Source organism: Drosophila takahashii, chromosome 4 (assembly GCF_030179915.1).
Source record: "Drosophila takahashii strain IR98-3 E-12201 chromosome 4, DtakHiC1v2, whole genome shotgun sequence".
Lineage (NCBI taxonomy): Eukaryota > Metazoa > Arthropoda > Insecta > Diptera > Drosophilidae > Drosophila > Drosophila takahashii.
Window position 1 is genome coordinate 2,718,810 of NC_091682.1, and position 26,248 is coordinate 2,745,057.

The window sequence follows — 26,248 nt, forward strand, 5'->3', positions numbered from 1 at the left end:
ACCAATGGAAAACTGCCTGTAGGAGTTGCTGCAATACATATTGCCATTCCAATAGCGAATTTAAAGCTTGCGACCCAGGTCGGCTCAACGTTTTGTAATATTTTAAAGTTGGCGCCACTCGGTCACACTAAAAGATTAATATTTTTCGACTAGTAAAACTCTTAGCCGAACTGAGTACTAGGCTTTTAGCCCAACTGAGTACTAGGCTTTATTATTAATTAAACTAATAAACATTGCTAATTTTCAAGAGTAAACGTAGGTCAGCAGCACAAGATATTCTTGCGACTCATTCGCGAAATTGGAAGGACCTGGCCATGTAAAACCGCTTCTAAGGATTCTCCTCTGCATCGTAGCCTCTCGCTTCTAAAATTCTTGCCAACATTTTCATTTTTTTTATACCCGTTACTCGTAAAGTAAAAGGGTATATTGTATTCGTGCAAAAGTATGTAACAGAGAGAAGGACCGACCCTATAAAGTATATATATTCTTGATCATGTCCGTCTGTCTGTGTCTGTCTCTCTGTCCGTATGAACGCTAAGATCTCGGAAACTACAAAAGCTAGAAAGTTGGGATTACCCACACATATTCTTGGGCTGGCTACGCAGCGCAAGTTTATTTCTGCCGAGCGACACGCCCCTTCTAACGCCCACAAGTTAAGTTTAAAACCTATTGTCAAATAAAATTCGTATTTGCCATTCTCCTTCGCGTGGGCCAACAGCGACGACCTGGAGCTGTTGGGGGAAGTTTGGGCAGTATAGTGGAAATTTATAAAACGTACAATCTTAAGACTGCGCCTAACCTACGACAGCTGAACAACAAGCTGAGCTGCAGCTCCAAAATAACATGGTTGTGGCAATTTTCTGTTTCCTGTTTAATAAAATGTAAATGAACTATACTGTAGTATACATATTTAAAAGAAAAGGACCTTCAAAAATATAATTTAATTTGACGATTCAAAATAATTTGACGTTACAAAAAATATCTTTATCATTTAAAATTCAAAATGGGAAGCTGCCAACTGTTATAAATAAAATTAAAATATTAAGGTTCAGCCAAAAATCATTTTATTAGCAATTTGATCAATTTTTGGGAACTTTTAAAAACTTAAATTGTTTCAGCGATATATCGAGGTTTTCAACCATCGATTATGAAAATATCTATGTACCCACTGTTAGAGATGTGCATTCTAGTGATTTCTTAATTTTTATCGCCGTTTTGACGGCGTTGCCCATAAATCGCGCATACGCGTAGTGTTACCAATTGGTTGGTTTCTTAGCTAGATTCCATCGAATAGAGGGCGCTTGTTTTTTTTATTGGGACTGAGAGAGCCGTTTTCGTGAGGGTGTGTGTCAATGATTTGTCATCGGATAGAGGGCGCTGTTTTTGCCACAAAAATATCGCGATAGGGGCAATTCTCTGCGGATGTCAACCAAGCCAAAAAGCTTGAAACTTAGTATGAACGCTGAAATCTCGGAAACTACAAAAGCTAGAAGGTTGAGATTTTCCGCAAGTTTATTTCAGCCGAGCGCCACGCCCCCTCTAACGCCCACAATCGCCCACTAACGGTTTTAAAATGTGTCTGGCGCCCACACCTTTACAGATTTCTGAGAAGTATAAATGCAATTTTGTTGTGTATATTTATGCCTTTCGAAATGTAGAAGACATTTTTCATATCGGACCATTCATTAAAAAGTTATACGCAATCAAAACAATTTTATATACATATCTATCTCTCTCGCAATCGCTTAGGCCGAGTGACGGGCGTTCTCTCTTCTTCTTCGTCCCTTCTTATAGGTGCCATACAAATCGATGGATTTTCTTATTGTTAAGAAGGTAGGCTTTGAAAAAATGTTTTGTTTCAGATTGTAATTTTAATTTTTCAAAGCCTACTTTCCATCGAGTTGTATGGCAGCTATATGAAGAGACGGTGGTAAAATTATGATATTAAACAAGAAAGGAAGCTAGCTTCGGTCAGCCGAAGCTTATATAACCTTGCAGATCATTCCTATTAATTAACAAATCGCAAAAATGTTAAATTTTCTAATATTTCTCATTAATTTTCCGATCGTTCCTATGGCAGCTATATGATATAGTCGTCCGATTTTGATCAAGTTAAAATTGAAATTCGGAAATATTTAAAAAGAGTCAAATCCTAGAGTAGAAGATAATACAATCAAATAAAAACACCTCTAAACGAGGTAAAAAACTAGTGACGAACGCACCATCAACATACAAAAGTTCTGATATCAACATTTGTGACGAAAAATTATTACACTCGTCATTAAATAGACTTTCTAATATTTTCACATTCGGCCCGCCCTAGCAAACTATTCCAGCCTTTTTCCCTTCACAGGCATTTTCTATTGCAGCGTGCCGAATGAGAAAATATTAGAAAGTCTATTTATAACGAGTGTAATAATTTTTCGTCACAAATGTTGATATCAGAACTTTTGTATGTTGATGGTGCGTTCGTCACTAGTTTTTTACCTCGTTTAGAGGTGTTTATACCCTTGCAGAGGGTATTATGATTTCAGTCAGGAGTTTGCAACGCAGTGAAGGAGACGTTTCCGACCCCATAAAGTATATATATTCTTGATCAGCATTACAAGACGAGTCGATCTAGCCATGTCCGTCTGTCCGTCTGTCCGTCCGTCTGTCCGTCTGTCTGTTTCTACGCAAACTAGTCTCTCAGTTTTTGAGTTATCGGGACGAAACTTTCGCAAAAGTCTTCTTTCTATTGCAGGTAGTATATATGTCGGAGCCGACCGGATCGGACAACTATATCTTATAGCTCCCATAGGAAGGATCGGAAAAAAAAACTTTACAAAATTCTAGCTTCGGTGTTTTTTGAAATATTACCTTCTACTTTTGGGGATGTTATTTTTTAAATATTTCTGAATTTCGAATTAATTATTTAAAAAATCGGACTACTATATCATATAGCTGCCATAGGAACGATCGGAAAATTAATGGAAAAGTAATAGGAAATAAATTCTAGCTTCTTTGGTTTTTATTGTATTATCTTCTACTCTAGGATATGACTCTTTTTAAATATTTCCGAATTTCAATTTTAATTTGATCAAAATCGGACGACTATCTCATATAGCTGCCATAGGAACGATCGGAAAATTAATGAGAAATATTAGAAAATGGAACATTTTTGCGATTTGTTAATTAATAGGAATGATCTGCAAGGGTATATAAGCTTCCTTTCTTGTTTTAGTTTGTTTTATCTCATACTTTATCGTGAGTGAAAATGGATTGAGTGAGAAATTTTACTTTTAGTACGTTGGAAAGTTCAATCTTTAAAGAAAAAAAACGCAAAAAACTGCACCTTCCAACTGTACTAGGAAAGAAATTACAGATTTTTGGCCAAAAAATTAACTTTCTGGCCCAGTGTGCACTGGGTAGAAACCAAAAGCGAAGAAACCCTAAGAAAAAGGGTTTTGCTCTGAGCGTAACAGCTGTTAATCAAAAAACCTTTTGAATGTGTTAGCTCCCTCCTAGTTCTCAAAGTGTTTGTAAATGACAGGTTTTTCCCGAACACTTTGAAAAGGTTGACCGATACTTGAAAGCTATGCATTTTAACGAGTTCCTGTAAAATTATTATTTTTTAAATGAATTCCTATAAAGACCTATAGATCTCTGCTGAACTATTCCCTCCTAGTAAAGAAAAAAGGAAAAGACAAAAAGGCGCCAAGGGCCAATAAATAACACAATAAAACTGCAATTTTACTTTTCCGAAATATTTAAATGGCCCGCGGCTGCAACAAACACGCTTATTCCTACAAAATGGTTCGCGCGGTTTTTCAAATATTTATCGAACCATATGCAATTTTATTTTTGTACAAAAATATCGATAATTACAGTTACGTCATAAAATGACCCTTACGTTTGAATTCCAAAATAGAGGGCGCTAATTATAATCGCAAAAACATTTGTCACGATTTAAATATTTATTTTAATTCAAAAGATATTTGGTATTTTTGATTTTGGTATGTTTCCCCATCCCTAGCTCTTCTACGTCGTGCAGCATAAATGACCCTTACGTTAAACGACCCTTACGTTCGACGGCGTTGCCCATATACGCCTAGTGCGTCCAATTGGCTTGTGACTCGGTTAAATTCCAAAATAGAGGGCGCTAATTATAATATATAATATTTGGTATTTTTGGTTTTGGTATGTTTCCCCATCCCTAGCTCTTCTACGTCATGCAGCATAACTGACAGTTACGTAGTGCAGCATAAATGACCCTTACGTTAAACGACCCTTACGTTCGACGGCGTTGCCCATAAACGCCCAGCGCGTCCAATTGGTTTGTGACTCGGTTAGATTCCAACAGCGATAGAGGGCGCCGCTCTTACAAAAATATCCAGTATTTTTATTAGAATACTTTTGCCGTTCGCAACTCAGCCCCCGGGCACACCTGGACACCTTAGCATTCATACTCCCACACTCTTCACAGTCGAGAAAAATGTTCGCGTTACGTGCAGCCTCCAAAGCCGATAAGAATTTGCTCCCCTTCCTGGGGCAATTGTGTAAGTAGAAAACTAAATTCTCGGTCGAAACTGTGGGAACGTGGACTAGGAGGGCGCTGCGCTCGGCACTTTCGGGGACCGAATTAGTGGCAGGGGCCGAACATAACCTAAACAGGCGAAAATGTTACGAGTGAAGGAAAATTATTACATAACGCTGATTTGGAATGATTTAAGGTTACTTGGTGTTATAATGCACTTTGGGCGCGGACATTTGGGCAAATCTGTATTCATCTAGTCTAGTCTCAAATTTAAAGCGACTCGGGCTTTCTGTTACGTATACGAGGATTTTTCGCCCTGGAAAAGATGTCGGCATTGTTCTGAGGGGTCACTTTTAATCAATACATTTTTAACTGATTTTTTGTACAGACTAGACCGATTTAAATAGTAATCTGATTTTAACCGTATAAAAGGATTATTAGTCGGCGTGTCGGAAACCAGAATGCCTGTAGGATTTTCTGTATACCACTCTTAACGTTGGGCAAAGCTTAAGGGAGTTGGCAGGGAAATAACATTTTTCGGGCTGGAACAAAAAGAATATGTAACATGAATGCACTATTTCGACCTTCTTTCAGCTCGTGGCCATGCTGCCAAGGCTGCAAAGGCTGCGGCTGCCGCCAACGGAAAGATTGTCGCCGTAATTGGTGCCGTCGTCGACGTGCAGTTCGATGATAACCTGCCGCCAATCCTGAACGCCCTGGAAGTCGACAACCGCTCTCCTCGGCTTGTGCTCGAGGTGGCCCAGCACTTGGGAGAGAACACCGTGCGCACCATTGCCATGGACGGTACTGAGGGCTTGGTTCGCGGACAGAAGGTTCTCGATACTGGGTATCCCATCCGTATTCCAGTCGGAGCTGAGACCCTGGGTCGCATTATCAACGTGATTGGTACGTAATCGATCTGTGACAACAGTTTGAGCCTAACCACTTCTTACATCAGGCGAACCCATCGACGAGCGTGGACCGATTGACACCGACAAGACGGCTGCCATTCACGCTGAGGCTCCTGAATTCGTTCAGATGTCCGTCGAGCAGGAGATTCTTGTCACTGGAATCAAGGTCGTCGATCTTCTGGCTCCCTATGCCAAAGGAGGTAAAATTGGCCTGTTTGGCGGTGCCGGCGTGGGTAAAACTGTGTTGATCATGGAGCTGATTAACAACGTGGCTAAGGCTCACGGTGGATACTCCGTTTTTGCGGGAGTCGGCGAGCGCACCCGTGAGGGAAACGATTTGTACAATGAGATGATCGAGGGTGGTGTTATTTCACTCAAGGACAAGACCTCCAAGGTAGCTTTGGTGTACGGCCAGATGAACGAGCCCCCAGGTGCCCGTGCCCGTGTCGCCCTGACTGGTCTGACCGTTGCCGAGTACTTCCGTGATCAAGAAGGACAGGATGTGCTGCTGTTCATCGACAACATTTTCCGGTTCACTCAAGCTGGCTCCGAGGTGTCCGCGCTGTTGGGTCGTATTCCCTCCGCCGTCGGTTACCAACCAACTTTGGCTACTGACATGGGTTCTATGCAGGAACGTATTACCACCACCAAGAAGGGATCTATTACTTCTGTCCAGGCTATCTATGTGCCCGCTGATGATTTGACCGATCCTGCTCCAGCCACTACTTTCGCTCACTTGGACGCCACCACTGTCTTGTCGCGTGCGATTGCCGAGCTGGGTATTTACCCTGCCGTGGACCCCCTGGATTCCACTTCTCGAATTATGGACCCCAACATCATTGGACAAGAGCACTACAACGTTGCTCGTGGCGTGCAGAAAATCCTACAGGATTACAAATCCCTTCAGGATATCATTGCCATTCTGGGTATGGATGAGTTGTCTGAGGAAGATAAGCTCACAGTCGCACGCGCTCGCAAGATTCAGCGTTTCTTGTCGCAGCCATTCCAAGTTGCTGAAGTCTTCACTGGGCATGCTGGTAAACTCGTGCCGCTGGAACAAACCATTAAGGGCTTCTCAGCGATTCTGGCTGGAGAGTACGACCATCTGCCTGAAGTTGCTTTCTACATGGTCGGCCCAATCGAAGAGGTTGTCGAGAAGGCTGATCGTCTGGCAAAGGAAGCTGCTTAAATAACTTTGCTGACAAAATCTTCAAAGTCGTATTACCAGCAAATAATTGAATTATGCATTGAATTGTAATAAGCTTTGTAACATCAAATTGGAATTCAATACACGTGAAGAACTCAATAAAAATATTTAAACATTACGCTAAATGGTGTTAATTAACCACTAAATAGCAAAATACTTTTTATAGCATATAATACAAACTGCAAGAATTCGATCGTTAAACATTTTACTGAAAGTGAAAATACCTAATATTTCGGATCGTCAGAATTTTCGAATTCTAAAGCGATTTTAATTTGAAACGGATCTCATTAGCTTTGCAAATCTTTGCAACGTAATCTTCATTATGGTTAAGTTCCATTTTTAAAACTCTAAAGTGAATAGAGTTCAATAAATACAAGTTTAGAAAAACAAGGACTAAAAAAAATGTAAAACATGGAAAATGTATATGTTTTGTAAAACTTTCCCAAAATTCTTCTTTCTATTGCAGGTAGTATATATGTCGGAATCGACCGGATCGGACAACTATATCTTATAGCTCCCATAGGAAGGATCGGAAAAGAAAACGTAAAAAAATTCTAGCTTCGGTGTTTTTTGACTTTTTTTTTACATTACATTAATTTTTCTATCCTTCCCTATGGCAGCTATATAATATAGTCATCCGATTTTTGTTAAATTCCGAAATATTTAATAAAAATCATATCCTAGAGTAGAAGAGAATACAATAAAAACCAACGGACCTATAATTTGTTTCCAATTAATTTCCCATTAATTTTCCGATCGTTTCTATGGCAGCTATATGATTTAGTCGTCCGATTTTGATCAAATTAAAATTAAAATTCGGAAATATTTTAAAAGAGTCATGTCCTAGAGTAGAAGAAAATACAATAAAAAAAGAAGCTAAAAATGTTCCTATGGCAGCCATATGATATAGTCGTCCGATTTTTTAAATATTTAACTCGAAATTTCGAAATATTTAAAAAATAATGTGCCCAAGAGTAAAAGGTAATATTTCAAAAAACACGGAAGCTAGAATTTTTTTAACGTTTTTTTTCCGATTCTTTCTATGCGAGCTATAAGATACAGTTGTCTGATCCGGTCGGTTCCGACTTATATACTACCTGCAATAGAAAGAAGACTTTTGGGAAAGTTTCAAGCCGATAGCTTCAAAACTGAGAGACTAGTTTGCGTAGAAACGGACAGACAGACGGACATGGCTAGATCGACTCGTCTAGTGATGCTGATCAAGAATATATATACTTTATGGGGTCGGAAACGTCTCCTTCACAGCGTTGCAAACTTCTGTCAGAAATCATAATACCCTTTGCAAGGGTATAATAAGAAAAACTCCCAAGGTTTTTCTTTATGCTGAAAAATATGGTCTAGGATTGAAAACGTTCGGTAAGCCGTTTAGGAAAGGCAATGAACATGGAGTTTCAAAACGTGTTTTCGAGATAAATCCAATTGACCTGCTAACATTTTATTCTTGACATATTAAAAGGTAAAGAAAGAAATATATAATTTTTAAAGTTCAAAGACCTAATTAGAAAATGGCATACATATACACATATTCTTGGGCTTCCTACGCAGCGCAAGTTTATTTCAGCCAGGCGCCACGCCCCCTCTAACGCCCACAATGGCCCACACCCTTAAAGATTTCCGATAAGTATAAATGCATTTTTGTTGTGTATATTTATACCTTTTAAAATGTAGAAGATATTTTTCAAATCGGACCATTCATTAAAAAGTTATGCTAACAGACAGACAGTAGAGACCTGCACGATACGATGCCGATTCCACGAGTAAAAGTAATCAAGTTGGCGATGCCACGATTTTTTTTTGTAATCATCTAATCGTGTCAAACGTGAAATCGTACATTTTAATTTCCTCTTCTTCTAAAGAATTTGCGGGTACATTTTTTTTTAGAATTCGTGAATAGTTAAAGACATCAAATCCATATGTGTTATGGTTTTTAATGGTTCTTCTTCTTCCAAAGAATTCGCGGTCTCATTTTTATCAAGATTCGTGTATGTCGGCTTCCAAGACGGTAAAACAAAAAAAAATCCTCTTGTTCTAAAGAATTTGCGGTCTCATATTGTTAAAGAGTTAATCTATGTTGTTAGGGGGATAGGACTAACAACTGTGATATCTTGGTCTACATTGGTTCCTCTTGCTCTGACAAGAATTTTGGCTGATTTTTATACCCTTGCAGAGGGTATTATAATTTCAGTCAGATGTTTGCAACGCAGTGAAGGAGACGTTTCCGACCACATAAAGTATATATATTCTTGATCAGCATCACAAGACGAGTCGATCTAGCCATGTCCTGTAGTATATATGTCGGAGCCGACCGGATCGGACAACTATATCTTATAGCTCCCATAGGAACAATCGGAAAAAAAAACTTTAAAAAATTCTAGCTTCGGTGTTTTTTGAAATATTACCTTCTACTTTTGGGGATGTTATTTTTTAAATATTTCTGAATTTCGAATTAATTATTTAAAAAATCAGACTACTATATCATATAGCTGCTATAGGAACGATCGGAAAATTAATGGAAAAGTAATAGGAAATAAATTCAAGCTTCTTTGGTTTTTATTGTATTATCTTCTACTCTAGGATATGACTCTTTTTAAATATTTCCGAATTTCAATTTTAATTTAATCAAAATCGGACGACTATATAATATAGCTGCCATAGGAACGATCGGAAAATTAATGAGAAATATTAGAAAATTGAACATTTTTGCGATTTGTTAATTAATAGGAATGATCTGCAAGGGTATATAAGCTTCGGCTGGCCAAAGCTAGCTTCCTTTTTTGTTTAACGTTTTTTTTTCCGATCGTTCCTATGGGAGCTATAAGATATAGTTGTCCGATCCGGTCGGTTCCGACATATATACTACCTGCAATAGCAAGAAGATTTTTGGGAAAGTTTCATCCCGATAGCTCAAAAACTGAGAGACTAGTTTGCGTAGAAACAGACAGACGGACAGACGGACATGGCTAGATCGACTCGTCTTGTGATGCTGATGAAGAATATATATTCTTTATGGGGTCGGAAACGTCTCCTTCACTGCGTTGCAAACTTCTGACTGAAATCATAATACCCTCTGCAAGGGTATAACAACATTTTAGGTAGGCAAACCTGCAAGGGTATATAAACTTCGGCTGGCCGAAGTAAACTTCCTTTCTTGTCTTTAACAAAAAACACAAGTCAGATATGAGTAAAACGATGCCGATGCCTACGATGCCAGATTTGACAGTTGGAATCGGCATCGCCGAGTAGTAATCGAATATATTTTTACTTACTCGTGCAGGTCAGACCGACAGACAGAATGTACTACCCAACAATTAGTTCGCAAGTAATTTAACTTCAAAAAGTTAAGAATCCTTTCAAAAGGAAGCATTGCATATTGCAAATTAAATAAGATTAAGGGTATTTATACCTTTTTTGTTGAAGGGGGTCCATGGCCGGACACCTAACGTCCTTAATTTTTGATCTAGAACAAAAAATCAAGTTTGGTTAGTTTCTATATATCAACAGCTATCGACAGACGTGGGATTTTTTCGATATATATTTTTTTGCAAAATGGTGAGCGATTGAAAAAAAAGTACCATTTTTCGAATAAAAAATGTCACAAAATTGTTGATAAAAAAAAGTAAGCAATATAAAAAAAATCCTACGTCTATACTGTCAACATTTGAGATCGATAGGTTAAGATTTGTTCGAGTTATGTGTCCGGCCGTCTCAAAAAGTGGTTTCGGGAAAAACGCGTTTAAAGTTTTAAGGTGCCCGGAATATACATGTGAGACATCGCCGCAGAATGGAACATTTTGGCACTTAGACACTTATGCCGGACTGCTTAATCGATTGTAAAGGTTTCCTTATTAATCCAGAGGCGCACAAGGTCAATTTGAATGTTTATTATCATTTTTATTAAGTATTTATTTGTATTTAATAAATTATATATATGGAATAATTTATTTAATATTTGGAATTATTAAATTGTATTATGGACTTTGCATTATGGGCTAAAAACTGCATTGTTTTAAATTTCCTTAAATTATAAGGGACATCCACTGATGAAAATAATTTGTGTAGGCAATTAGCATTCCTTGTTTCTTTTATTTTATTATTTGGATTTGAAAAACATAATTCAGTTAATGAAGTATTATTCTAAGAACGTTTACCTTAGGAGCAACAGCTCTTCGATCAATTTAATATGTCCGAATGGTTTAATATAGTTTTTTTCGTATTATAAGTATTAAATATTATTTCAGAAGACATTTAGGTCCTATAAATGAATTTTAGCAACAGCATTTACATTTGATAACCATGTGAATAAGTCCCATTCCTAGATTGACTTACAGTATTAGACAATTAAAATAATCATAAATACATTCCAAGCACTGTAAAGGCATTGCCCTATAAATATTTAAAGCTAGAGGAGTGGGTTGTATTAAAAGTACAACTTGGAGACGGACCATAAATCAAATATTTTTTCAAACAGTTATCAGAGAATCGTTTTTGACTTTTGAGTAAAAAATAAATGTGCAGTAAATTTTTGAAATGCTTTTAAATTCAATTTTTTGTATGCACACATAATCAGGAAAAAGTTGTAATCATTTTACGATGATACAGTCTCATACATACAATATATGTTCGCATTTATGCTCATAACAAAGTATATGGAGTTATACACAAAAAGATCCATTAAGTAAAGGAGCTTAACCTATTACACATTTTATTTATATAGAAATTTGAAAATTAGGAGAATTGTTATATAACATTATTTGTGACTTTCATTAAGAGTTGATTAATATTAACTTTCTTTACTATTATTGCATCGCAAAGGGTTTAATATTTAAGTATGCTCATGAAGTTTCAATAAATTATAAAGAAAACAGAATAATTTTTATTTAATTGTAATGTTGCGTTTTTTTTCATTTCATACATGTCGGTATCTAAAAAGATCGGTCCCAAGGATTCTATTGACTGTGCCACCATTTTAAATAACGTTTAAAATTCATCGTAAAACATTTTAATGTATCTTTATGACAAGTATGCATGTATTTTTAATTATGTAAGTTATTCCTTAGCAAACAATAATATAAACAATAACATATATACCACATGCGGAACAAGTCACGCGCGAGAGGAAACGCAAAAATATTTTAAAAAATAACAAGTAATTATTTTTTCGGCCGTAAGAGATATTGAAATATGCACATCCATATATGTGACGCGTCGAATTACCGGGATTTGTGGATCCAGATGTCAGTATACATGTAAGAATGTAACCCGCACCGTCAAAATGGTATTTTTAGGACATCTCTATATACTGATATAGCACATGCGGACAGAACGGCGAAGTAAATATAGAATTAGTCATCTAGTGAATTTTAAGTAATTTCATACTTTTAAATAAATCGGCTTAATTTTATATTTCAGTTAGCTAATTTCATTTGGTTTTTGTGTACTTATTTTTTCAAAATTTTAAATGCTACATTGTAGTTACCTAATGCTTTACAGTTTCATAAATCGTTAATGCTAACTTGAGTAATTTGTATTCGCCTGTATTCACAGATTTTAGTAAGCTATGTATGTGTGTATGTATTTTAAGAACAAGAATAAGCGGACTGCACAAACAAATGATTATTCGTATCCTAGTAGGTGATACATGCCTTTTAAATTGTTTGCAATTATTTTTAGAAGATTAAGTAAAGTGGTTGGAATTATTTTCTTGCTTATTCCAATAGATACAAGGTTTTAATTTTATTTTAAGTTTGATATCAATATAAGTTAAATGATAAACTTTTTCTTCCCTTAACAACATTTAAATTTACAATCTTATGATTGATACCACGACATTTACATCAAATATTATGTTGTATTTTGTATATTCGTGTTGTTCGTTCTTTGAATTTTTAAAGTGACCATATTTCAATGGGATATCTGAAATGCGATATATGCTTTTAATTGTACTGTATATTTTAACATAGAATAACAGGGGACACTAAACACTTGAAATAAATAAAGAAAATAATAAAATTCGCACTAACAACTTTATTCGCAAAATTACTATTGCGCCCTCTAGTTATAAATATAGCACTTTTATTGACATGTGCATAATGACAGTTCATATTCCATTGACTAACGCCCACTACTTTTGGGGTATAAAATCGAATGTAGTAGCTCCGCTTATTTTGGCAGATGCACTTCGATGAAAGTGAACATTTTGCCATTTGTTATCGCGTTTGTGCCAGACGCGCGTCTCCTCAGACTGATGGGTGTGTGCATGTCCTTGCCTGTAAATTAAATATAAACAATTTTAATAGATTTCTAGTGCATATCTGTGCCAGGTACTTACTTATCTATGTACTGTGTAAGTCTGACATAGGCAATGCACGCGGCTTCTTCACCCAATAAGTGCACGTGGGGATTTAATATGGTTGTGTTGATAGCTTTGCAATTCTTACCAAGAACTGAAATCGGAATAAAATAGGTTGGTATCTTGCGAATAAGTCCTTAACACCTTACTCACCATTTTCAAAGTAAAATTTGTGAAAATCAATTCCTTCGACAAGATTACCCAAAGCTTCTGGCTCAAAGGCAGTTAGATGCGGATCACATATTTTGCTAAGGTACAAAAATTTTTACATTGATAACGTTTTGAGTTTACAAGTTTACACCCCTTCAAGATTACAATACTTGTTTTTGTATATATGTACCAATGTATACCAACATTTCTTAAAGCTTAAAATGTTGACCTTTCTTTCTTTATCTTTCTCTTTAACAGAATTTAAAAAAACCGATAGTTAGTTAAAAAAAACACTTAACTGATGAACTTTCTTTAGACAAAGATAAACGTTTATAATACATTTTTAACTTACGTGTATCCATCAAAGTCGCCGCTGTTGATAGCTTCAATCAACTGTTCAGTAATCTTTATTATTTCTTGTCGTCTAGCTGCTTTGATTAAAAATATTTTTTTAGGTTATTTAGTGTTAACAATTAGTTTATTATTGTAAAATTAGGTTAATCTCGGCTTTTTTCTATCTATGAACACAATAATACCCTAATTCTTCATACCGTAACATATCCTTAAGGCTTCATTTTTATATTCATACATATACCTAACGGAACTTATTGAATTCTATCTGTCAACAAATTAAAAGCTTTGAAACATGCGAAGAACATTTTATAAATTTATAAATTTGGAACCAAATCTGGCTTTTCAAGCCTTGTCGGCTGAAGTTTAAAATACCCTTGCAGACCTATGTATGTTTGGTAAATGAACAAAACGGCTTTAGTTTGACAGGTTTTAAACTTGATAGCAAATATACAATGTTTATTAAATAATACATGTTGTAATACACGATATTCCGAAGATGTTATTTAATTTACCTATGCACATTCCATCAATCGATTTTGACTCCAGAAATACCTCAAAGCTGTACGTAATTGAAGGAAGAATAATTAAATTCTAGCCAGATGACGAAATATCTCTATTATTTACTTTTCTGGATAAGTACCGGAACGCAGTCAATTAAGTTTGATTCAACATGATCAAATAATCATATAATCATGATTACGTTTTTAATGAGATGCTGTATAATTTGTGTCGGCAGAAAGGAATCCTGTGTTTCCAGTGTAGTGGATTAAATTCGAGTACAGTATTAAGTTGGTTTCATTTGTTTATTTTAAAACCTTTATAATTTTCGCTTTATACAATAATATACTGTACTCTCTTAATTACAAAAATTTTAAGTGCTTGTATAGCAAAATTTAATTTTTCATCACCATTGGAAGCCTTGCAGAAATCTCTTCCAAAGATGGTTAAACTTGTTTTAATGTAAATTACAAGGTCGTTTTCACATCTTTTGAATTCTGAATATATTTTCATTATATTAACCGTAAGCCGTTTGAAACGTCCCCAACTTCTTTAATTTTCCACTTTTCTGTTATTCCGACAAATTAATTGCACTTATAAAAGCCTTAACAAATATATTGTACATTTTATGCAAGCACTTTGCATTTTGGAACGTCTAAATAAAAAAAGTATTTATTGACTTCGAAAAGGTAATATGTGCATTTAAATCTCATTTGAAATTTGGCTTGAATACTAATATACAAATTTTAACAAAAAAGTCAGAGGGAAAAACACAAAGCACAAAAGCGATGTCATTGCAATAAAATTGAGTAAAATGGAAGACATTTTTTGTATTTGCAGAAAGGATATTCAATACTCATCAGCAAAGTGCGAAAGGCATTATAATTATAAAGGTCATTGCATATAATGAGAACATGGTTAGCATGCACTTATATAAGCATACGATTATTAATTTATAATTTAAAAATACATATTTGATGTGTGTACTCATGGATCTTGCATGTGCTTTCTTAATTAAAATCAGCTCTACAAATATTTTCCGTTTCTATTAAATGGCAATCAAAATATTTGAAATTAATTTTTTCCGATTAATTTCGCATGTTTATAGAAGAACAAATACAATTTCAGACCTCCTTAAAATGTGAGTTTCATCTTTAAAGTCATATTAGACTTGGAACTCCAAACTTTTTTTTGTATACATACATACCTGACGAGCACTGCGAGTTTCCTGTATTTTGCTGGCAAGTTTTTGCAGGACACAGTATCCTTATATCTAAAACGCACATTTTGTATTGTATAAAAATCAATTTTTATACAAATTGTAAGTGTTTTTAATAAAATCATCACTAGAGTAGAGTTTTTTGAAATGCGATTAATGAAAATTGTTCCTTAATAGTTCGGAATATGGGATGAATTTAAGTCTACGATGTGAGTGAAAAATGTGTACGTGGTAGGGATTTACTATAATCTGTATTTTCATGAAATTCATATATTTTTAAATATATTTAAAATATAACCCATGGATGAAAAACATATTTATGTAACTTTATGCAATCATACATTCGTCATTAAGGAACGGCCCAATTAAGCATTCAATATGCAAGGGACCATGGCATATAAGAAAAGAAGTTTTGAATTTTTGGAAGAGCAGCCATTCAAAAATCGTGAGTATGATAAATTAGAAAAAAAATACCGAAAACATACTCCCAAGGGAGGGAGATTGAAATTTAGAGTTGGTCAATAAAGTTCTTCGATAGTGATCTTTTTATTTACCTAATTATCCGTTTCTAAAAGAGAAACAATAGAGAACGCTATGGTCGGGTGCCCCGTCTCAGCTAAGGGGATATGAAACTTGGAATGCGCATAAACTTTTTAATGAATGGTCCGATTTGAACAATGTTTGGGTGCTAGATGGATAACCAAATCGTATGCGATTGTGTATATATAAAGTATATATGCTATTGATCAGGATCAATGTTATGACTTAATAAAAAAATTTAAGCAGTGTAAGCAATCGCTTTTCTGCATGCATATCCGTCTCCCTCGCACTTCCCTTAGCTGAGTAACGGGTATCTGATAGTCGGGCACCCTAACGTTCTCCATTGTTTTTATTTTGGAATGTATTTTTGTCTGTTTTTGGGGTTACAAATAAAATTATGTTCCTCCAATTACACTATGCAGCATCAAAAATGTACCTCGATGGATGCTATATTTTTGGATTCGTTACGAACTCCCAAGTCAATCTGCGTTTCCAAAAAGTTCCCCGACGCAAGGATTCTTGGCAAAAGACCTCAAAGTTCGAAAAATGCTAAAATTGGCCAACTTTTCGGAGCTCTCAGAGGCAAATGAATGCATGGTTTGATTCGATGCTAAAGTTTTTTAAATGATACACTCTTTATCTTTCAAACCCCATACTTAGAATAATTTTAGGATTTTTTTTAAGGCAGAAATAAATTCCAGAAAACATAGTCAAACAAGAGAGAACGCTATAGTCGGGTTGGTGTTCCGACTATCTAATACCCGTCACTCAGCTAAAGGAAGTGCGAACGCGGGCTGGTGTCCCGACTAATAATCGTAACTCAGCTAAAGGGAGAGCGAGGGAGATAGATATATGTAGATATTTTGATTGCGTATAACTTTTAAATGAATGGTCCGATTTGAAAAATGTCTTCTACATTTCGATAGGTATAAATATACACAACAAAATTGCATTTATACTTCTCGGAAATCTTTAAAGATGTGGGCGCAGGACCCATTTTAAAATCGTTAGTGGGCGATTGTGGGCGTTAGAGGGGGCGTGGCGCTCGGCTAAAATAAACTTGCGCTGCGTAGGAAGCCAAAGAATATGTGTGGAAAATCTTAACCTTCTAGCTTTTGTAGTTTCTGAGATCTCAGCGTTCATACAGACGGACAGTCGGACAGACGGACATGGCTAGATCGACTCGGCTAGTAATCCTGATCAAGAATATTTATAGTTTATAGGGTCGGAAACGCTTCCTTCTACCTGTTACATACTTTTGCACGAATACAATACACTCTACGAGTAAAGGGTATACAAAAAGACTCACAAAAGTATTCGTTTTGCATGACAATATTCCAATTTCTTTTAAGATTTTTAAGTTAATATTTTTAATGTTATAATTTAAAAGTGCTCCAACTTTTAAAAGTCAATAAAATTAATACCAAACGTACTCAAAGCTCTTAAAAACTATTTATTTATGTTAATTTAATAAATTTTTGTTCGTTTTAACCTAAGTTCCGTCCAATTTTAAAGGACTTAGACTAAATTATAATTAATACCAATAGGCTCTTTTTGGAATTTGTATTGCTGCACGAAAAAACTACAGTCGATTTCTGTGCCACGCCACCCTTGTATATATGTATCATTAAACGGACTTAAGCCTAGTAGTGACATCGGCTAAGAATTTCGCTTATCGAAAGATATTATTCTTTGTGGTGCGACCAAAGTTTTCACCCGCAATGCATGTAGCCTGGTCTTATTGTCAATAAGGTGGGGTTGAATAAGTCGCCAAGAGATTTTGACATACTCTTATAATAATACTATATAAATAGGTGATATCTTTGTCACCCCAGTATTAAGTAAAACTTTTCGACGCGGTTTTCCAGATCATAGCAACTTAAATCTGTACAATGCGCGAACGAACATCCACTCGGGGGAAAAGTGAAAGGGAAATGTGGAATTCAAAAGGTATGCTATACAAAATCTTTTTTTAACCTTTTTATATAATTTAGTATTAAAAAAAAAACATTTTATAACCAACATAATTTTATACAAATTTTTATTAAGTTTAGTCCGATCAGCTAAATTATGCAGATTAATGTATTTACACTTTTTTCACTACCTGTCGAACTTCGTTATATTGACCAATCGTTAATAATCAATAAATACAGGTAAATAAATATTATGGTATTTTGTTGCATTAAAGTTTCAATCCAAATGCAGAAGATTCAAAGCTGAAATGAAAAATAAGACTCTTGGGAATCGACAACAATCTTTTAAATAAATAATCGTTTTTATGAATATCCAGAAGCAGTCGCACATGCTAACAGTTTTCGATCTCGATTTTAATGCCAATGCTGGCAAAACTACACGCAACTACATAGAAACTTACATATGAAATGTAACCTTTACTAAGTTATTCGGTGAACTAACTTTTCAAAATCATTTTAACCTAGCGGTGTACATATTAGTTCTTTATTTTAGTCTTATTGAAAAATGGACAGACGACGATGCGATGCAATGAATGTGCATATATGTATATTGGATGTTTTTTATAGAAATAAGGAACGCAAAATTTGTGTACAGAAAACCCAAAAATGCAGAATAAGATTTACCTTCTGGCTCTTTTGATATGACTGTGGTACTGCGATCAACGATTCCTTTTTTATCTTCTAGGGAAAACAAAAAAATTTTAAAAAAATGTCATATTTGAAATTGCAAATGTACCAATGTGTCCCTTATGGTAATTCTGGTGAGATTAGTGAGTTGGGTTTGTGTTTAAAATGTTAAAATATATAGGGTTGTCACAGAAATCTCTATCAAGCCACGAAATTTAGAATTTGTATTGATGTACGTTTCCAATGCAATCAAATTCATCTGGAAAAATTTTTGTGACACTCCAGAAAATACAACATTTTCATTTTTTTACAGTTTGTTTAAGTTTAAGGCCTAGTACTCACTTCAATCAAAAAGGCAACGAAACGAAAATTTCTATACAAAAATGACAGGCGGAAAATTTCTTGATCAAAAATTTGTATGAAGATTTTCATTTCGTAGGCTTTTCGATTAAAGTGAGTACTAGGCATAATGTAAAAAAAATCCTATTTTTATTGACAAGGTCTTGCATATTTACATAATTAAATGAAATGAACATTTTCAATTATACAAATTGAAAATTGTACGACCGAAAACATTTTATTTTGTTAGGTTTTGATTTCGTAAGTTATTTTATTGAAGTGGTACTTGGCTTACGTTCAAAGCTATTAGTATTTAAAAAGTGTTGCTAAATTATGGTATATATATGGTGTTATTAAATACGTGGCATTCAAAAGTATTGATTTTTATTAATTACTTAACATCGTAAAGACAAATCCTTCAGTTCGCGAATTTTTGAAAAAATTTTGAATGAATGTATGTATATGCAAAAAAGTAGTTTATAAAATTTATTTATCAACAATTCGCGGCTTATTGCAGTGTCTTAAGAAAAAAAGTAAGTCAAAAATTAATAAATAAAATAATGCATAATAAAATAATGCATAACAATTTTTATATAATAAATTTCAAAAAAGATCATGTAATAATAAATTAAGAAAAAGATCAAGTGCTTTTGGAATTTTCAGATATTGAAGTAAGTTTCATCGACTTTCTGACATAAGTTTTAGGCATTTTTTAATTTAATTCTTTAATTTTGTTGATTGACTTTAAGATCCGATTCAGTCTGCCACAATAGAATCGTATGAATGAAATCGTGCAAAAATAGGAATATAAAAATAAGCTTTTAACAATATTTAAGTTAATTAAGGACATTTATTGCTTACGATTCAGTTATGAAAAAGCTATTTATGTAAAGTTTAGCTATTGCTTTCCATAAACCTGAGCTGTTTAAATTAATTTGATCAAAATGTTAGCCTGCAAGGGCAATTGAAACTTCATTCTTGGTAGATGGACAACTAAGTTAAAAGGCTATTTAAATATGTTCACAACATATATATGTAAATATTCCAAATTAAAGATTCCAGTCTAATTAGGACTTTATAAAAACATGCACTTACTAAAAATGGATTCGACAAAGAGGACAGGACTAGCGTCTTTGGGAATATATTAAGGCATTGCGGTTTTTTACTCAAAAGAATATAACGTAATAGTTCCATTTCGGCACAAGATATATTGTTTTTGTAGTACATAAAATTTGAAATATTAAAAAAGCTTTAACCTCAAATCTTATCATTTATGTTCAACTCAGTAGTACTTTTTCCTTTCTTCCCATCAAGCAAAAATTATAATATCGTGTTCAATGTAAATTAAACCAAATTTAAATATACAATTACAATCATGATCTATGTTCTTTTACGTGCTAGCTTTATTTTATCATACTTTATCTCTACAAATATATGCAAATAATTTTGTATTGTAGCAGCATTACCTAGACTGTATCTTAGTGCAAAGCTCTAGCGGTAGATTGTGATCCCTGACATATTTAGCTAATATACTAATGTTTGCAAGACTTGGCATTTTTAGTTTACTTTAAATGAAGGTGAAAGGTTTAATGAATTATAATATTTACCTTTAATGTCATCGTCTTCTAGAGTAGTGCTAGAAGAATCGGTAGATTCCTTGACTTGAGATCCGTCACCCTTTTTGGTAATCATACTTCTGCCTGTAAAATACACAAGTTTAGGTTCAATAAAATCACTGTTCAGCTTTTTATATCTATCTAAATTATTTTAATACAAAATTGTAATAAAAACTTTAACGTTGTGTAGCTGAGGAAAGATTTTCAAGGCATCTGGTTTAAAAAATGTCCAATGTTGTTTTTAAAATAGTATGCGTTCACATGTTTGACATCGAAATTGTTTATGATTATAATTATATTATATTTTATTTAAAAATTTAGCTTAAGGCCCCGTAGCTATAGCTAAATTTAAGTTGGACTATAAATTTTACATTATAGCCGAACACTTCATAATAATAATTATATTTAAAAATTACTTACTTGAAAAATTTCTGGTAGCCAACATTGTCGTTAGTATGGCTCCCTTTAGCTTGCGACGCGCATTAAACTTCTTCAGGCAGTCTACAGTTTCTTGGCGATGCACGACGGAAGCCACACGCTCTCGTTGCTGTCAATGCGCGTGCCATTTTATTTATAAAGTATTAAGAGTCTTTTTGTCTGTACTTACACAAATCCATGGGTGCTTCAAAGCCTCGGCGGCGGTTATTCGTTTATTTGGATTTACCGTAAGCATTTGGTTGATAAGATTCTTTGCTTCTGGGGTGACCGTATCCCATTCTGGAGACGGATACTTAAATAAAATAAAATTTACAGATTATTAGCAGATATAAGATATTCTAGATTCCATACATCATAAGCGCCTGCTTTAATCTGAGAGTACAGTCGGTGCTGATCCTCGTCCCAGAATGGTGGGTAGCCAACAAGAAGTATGTAAAGAATGACACCTGTGAAAAATAATTAGTTGCTGAATTGTGCTTTACTGTTTTAGATTGTCATGCTCGAGAATACAAATATGTTAAGAATTAGAATTGCTTACCACATGCCCATATATCTACCGATTTGCCATAAGGCTCCTTTTTCAATACCTCTGGCGACAGATATCCTGGAGTGCCAGCAAATCCAAACCAAGCCTGATGATCGCCTTGAACTTCAATGGCTAGACCAAAGTCAGCGAGTTTCACTGCTGCACCCTTTGCCTTACTAGCTAATAGTAAATTCTCTGGTTTCAGATCTCGATGCACCACACCATTTTGGTGGCAGTGATTGACCGATTCCAATATTTGTTGAATACAATGTGATGCATCAGCCTCTGAATAAAATTCGCGTGCAACAATATCTTCGAAAAGTTCACCACCAGTTACACTGCAAATGTATGTATGCATAGTCAAATTTTGTGGATTGGTTGTCTTAATTTAGATTTAGTTTATAATTTGAATAACAATAGCGGTAAGAACCTCTTTATTATAATAAAGTGTTCATATTTCGCAGAAACAAATTTTATTCGTTTTCATACAATATGTATGTACGAACGATCGGAGGGAAAAGGATGAAGTATGAATCTCAATAAACAATAGTCAAGTCATTGCAACATGTATAAGCGTTTGTTAGAAATTCATATTTTTCAAACATTTTTGGGAGTAGACAACGGGAATATTTTGGAAAGTATTTGTATGCTGTTTTTTTGCTTACAGATCAAAAACAAGATAGTGATAGTTCTCCTCCTGTATACTGTCATGCAATCGCACTGAAATAAAAAACAAATTTCAACACTTTATTTTACATATTTATTATAAAAATTATTATCTCAAGAGGTAACGTAGATTGTAGGCCTGTTGAAGTAGCTGATAAGTACTTTTCTAAAATATAAATTATCGTTCAGTTTAGTTTTCTCACAATAAAGTTAAAACTTTTATAAAATCTGACTATTAATAGACACAGCTTGAACTTTAAGCAATAGAGATCGCTATAGTCGAGTGCCTGGACTGTTAGATACCCGTTACTCAGCTTAAAAAAAGATTCAACGCCCAATTTTAAAATTGGCGACGGCACCGCCTACTGGAAGGCAGTGGTACCACTTGCCATGCAAGGCATAAATGTGGGAAATAGACAAAATTTAAGTAGTTCAACCAATAGGTATTGGCGAAAGGAATACATTTCAGTTTGAAGTTTCATTCTAGTATCGAAACAGTGTGCGACACAGTTTTTGGTTTTGTGGGCGAGGGGGCGTGGCAGCTTGATGAAACAAACTTGCGCTGCTTAGAATCTGTATACCAATGCCAATCTTCTAGCTTTTATAGTTTCTAAGATATCACCGTTCATACAGACAGACGGACATGGCTAGATAGACTCAGCTAGTGATCCTGAACAAAAATATATATACATACTTTATAGGTTATAACTCAAATTTCTTCGACAAGGCCTATAATCTCTGTAACAAATTGTATAATAACACATAACATACCTATGTTAGGATGGTGTAATTTTCTGCAGATCCTAGCTTCACGTTCCAGTTTTTGAAAGTCTTTATTAAATATATTAAAAAACAAAATTTAATGTATATGCGTATAAGCAACATACATAAGTAGCGTGCGAGGTGTTTGGCTTGACCCAGATAGATTGCTTACCTCTTGCAGTTAATTTTTTTGTATTTATAATTTTTGCAGCAAATTCAAATCCAGTTGACTTTTGGACACATCTTTTTACTATTGAGAAGGCCCCTCTGAAATTTTATTAATAGGATAATTATAATCAATTCAGTTGTACTGCTTCTGATTTACTTACTTTCCCAGCTCTTCTTTGATGTCGTAGTTGTCCGAAAAACGCGTACAGGCTGCTGGTGCAGCCATCGCGATGGCACACTTAAGAAAATCTATTGCGACTATAAATCTTTAACAAGTCCCCAGAAGTGCTTTCCTAGGTGTTCGAATGTTGGTTTTCTGAATATTGAGCAAAAGAAAGAACGTTATTAAAGTAGAGGTAAGAACTTAATCTATAAGTACTTATAATAACCACCAATATGTATGTACTAGGTCTGTTATGAATGGGGTTATATTAAAATGGATTTACATTGAAAACGGTAGCGCAAGTACATAAAGGCACACACAGTAAAACAATTCAATTGGGTAATCCAGAGTTTTTGATACAATTAAAACTTCATCTCTAATTTCGATCTCCTCTGGCGATCTATTTATTTTCCCTGCTGGAAGCGCCATCGATTCGTGCCCCGTTTGTTTTCTAAACCACCGTCTTCCATTTCGAGCTCGTGAAGCAGAACATGCCGATATGGTGGTCCAATTTCTGGCTGCGACCCCAGGTTATTCTTCAGCCAAGTGCGCACAACAATAGCAACGCCTCAGGACCTTCAGGACTTATATCGGGCAGATCAGGGATCACTTAATTGCTCAGGCGAACACATTTGCGTAAGCAAAAAGCGCTGTAGACGATGCGATCTCGTCGTCGTTGTCAATCCCGGCTAATCAACCCTACTATCCAGGCGTTTACATTTATTTATTATTTCTATGTTATTATTGCAATACATTTATTACATTTTTTTACAATATAAATATTCTGCAGTAATTGTATTGAATGTTTTGATATGGTCACACCATTTGCAGTCGTTCTCGTACCGGCGTTTTGAGAAATGACAAAATTAACTAACGCCTTTGTGAAAATGTATTTGTACCTACGTATGTAGATAATGAAATTTTTCGAATGTAAGCAAGCAAAATACCAATTTATTATTTTAAAATTAAGGGGCCTTGCGCCTTTGGAATATAGTTTTTTCTTTACCATTAGTATGTTTATATCAAATGTGATAATGTTAAATCGGACCTTCTAATACTTTAAAAATATTATCTGGGCAAGTTGTATTTTTTAGGTCAATTACGCTGAAGTGTCGTAGATCAATAGGGGTTTTCTGCAAGCCACGATTTAAAAGTCCGTGCTGACCGGCATTTCTAAACCGCTTTACGGCGTATGGAAAAAGTTTTATATAATTTTAAACTTAAAAAACCGATTTTTCGGCATAAACACGAGTTTTGACTACTAAACTCAAAAATGTTAAATTAGGCTTCCCAGGGACTGGGACTGGGACAGGGGATTTTGGCTGAGATACAGTGAACGCCACAAAACGCCTTTTTTAAAGTGTTCAAGCAAACGTTTTGCCACCGATATGTTAGCCTACAGTATCGGATACTAAAAGTAAGGAATGCTATTCAAATGAAAAAAGAAAAGGCTAGGTGGGCGATTATTTGATGCCAAAAACCACAAAGAACTACCTACATTTATCGAACTATCCTTTTAAAAATTCTCAATTAAACAATTTTAAAATTGATAGTCAACGGTTCAACGGCAACTATATTTTTTTTAAAAAGTAACTTCAATTTATGACATGGATTGAGCAAAAAGGCGAACAAAAGATGATCCAATAAATATTTATTTTTGTCACATAGTTTTCCACCACGATAAGACATCCGACGAAATGTTTATTTTAAAAGGGCGTGCCACAGCACCATGGCAAGTCAAGACCTGGACTTTACCTTCCCTTAAAATTTTTATATTTTTGTTTTTATGTTAATAAGAAAAAAACTTGTTATAACTTGTAAGCTGCCTCATTTCAGGGTTACTAGTAACCTCCATGAATTTTTTATTGCGGGTCAGAACTTCTAAAACACCGCTTTCTTAAAAGCTATGTACATATATACATATGTATATAAGAATGTAAATATAATTACTTAGAGTTTGGATGAGATTAGAGACTTTTTATTCCAACACTGATTTTCGTGCTAAACAACGGTCTAATTAATGCTTTTCCACAAGACAAAACAATATAATTATGAAAACATTTTTAAAGTTGACTATGGGATCTTTTGAATTATCAATAAACTTAAAATGTTAACATTTTGAGCGACAGGTGTTTTTGGTTAATGTTGGTTCCTTTCTAAATCAGAAGTTCCTGCTTAAGAGAATGTATCTGGGGCACAGTACCAGCATGTATTTGTACGTAAGTATGTATCCTTTGCAGGTTTCATATACTTGAGCTTTTTTGATTGAGCTTAATGGTAAAACGCCCCTTCCCGTTTAACCAGGATATTCCAGGGCATTAGGTAGAACTTGTTGCAAATAATCCAGTTGTGTAAAATCATAAAAACGGTTTTACCGTGAAAAAATCTATCTGCAGGAACTTTTAGAGCTTTATTATTTTAACCGTTATTTAGTCCGAAACGACGTGACTAGTAGGCAAAACACAATTAGTTACTTACAACACTTGGATAAAATCAATACTTTGATTTAAGTTACATGAATTTAAAGCCAGCTCCTAAAGTATTATCCCGCATAATTGCTGAATTTGTAATTGTTAGTCAGCACATACACAAGCACATAAAGGGATACATACAAACGTTAAAAATCCTTTAAAGCTCGGGGCGAGGCGAGTAAATTTCCTTATTAACTTAAATATAACATTAAGACCCTTTATACGCGTAAAAAATGTTTTTAATATACATATGTATGTTTGTGCACACCTATGTGTGTATATACACAAAAAATTAACATACTTTAGATCGAAAATATTCACGTTGGTGTATATTTTTGAATCTGTGTTGACCCAGAATTGTATCAGGAGAATAATACACCGTTATAGATATGTATATATTTAAATAAATATATGTATATATAGGTTATACATTGAGTATGTATATAGAATTATTTTATCAATTGGATACCTATATACTTGATGTATATGTCAGACGTGTGCACTAATCAATTCAACGTCTCCGCAACCCAAGAGATGTGTCTGAATTTTTGTCAGTATCTTTTGGAATGACAATATGGTAAATAATTTTCCGAAATGCACATACAAATATCTACATATGTATATATATATATTTTTTTTAGCGAACTGGGAGAACACGACGCGTTAGATTCAGATTCCGAAATTTTGAGAACGTCTGTTTTCTTGAAAATCGAATTCAATACTGACTAACAAGA

General features: G+C 34.5%; 2 protein-coding genes across 15 annotated transcripts; one reads left to right on the top strand and one right to left on the bottom strand.

Annotated features, from left to right (window-relative positions):
• The first annotated feature begins 4,386 nt into the window (after positions 1-4,386).
• On the top strand, positions 4,387-6,752 carry ATPsynbeta (ATP synthase, beta subunit). The gene is made up of 3 exons (XM_017140807.3): positions 4,387-4,538; positions 5,111-5,422; positions 5,475-6,752. Exons 1-3 carry the CDS (start codon positions 4,475-4,477, stop codon positions 6,614-6,616), a joined length of 1,518 nt encoding a protein of 505 aa, XP_016996296.1. The 5' UTR covers positions 4,387-4,474; the 3' UTR covers positions 6,617-6,752.
• Positions 6,753-10,718: 3,966 nt separating this feature from the next.
• On the bottom strand, positions 10,719-26,248 carry CaMKII (Calcium/calmodulin-dependent protein kinase II). Of its 14 annotated transcripts, none has more exons than XM_017140794.3 (16): positions 25,984-26,248; positions 23,042-23,196; positions 22,885-22,979; positions 22,722-22,781; positions 21,950-22,004; positions 21,297-21,622; positions 21,110-21,204; positions 20,928-21,050; positions 20,741-20,867; positions 20,312-20,404; positions 18,363-18,416; positions 15,214-15,279; positions 13,507-13,582; positions 13,158-13,252; positions 12,984-13,098; positions 10,719-12,921 (listed from the first exon to the last, which is right to left on the bottom strand). In XM_017140794.3, the coding sequence occupies exons 2-16, from the start codon at positions 23,104-23,106 to the stop codon at positions 12,777-12,779; spliced, it is 1,590 nt and encodes a 529-aa protein (XP_016996283.1). In that variant the 5' UTR covers positions 23,107-23,196; positions 25,984-26,248; the 3' UTR covers positions 10,719-12,776. The 14 variants fall into 14 exon arrangements, with proteins under 14 accessions (XP_016996283.1, XP_016996282.1, XP_016996281.1 ...); XM_017140793.3 differs by having other exon boundaries at positions 13,507-13,585; XM_017140792.3 differs by having other exon boundaries at positions 18,363-18,419; positions 25,984-26,247.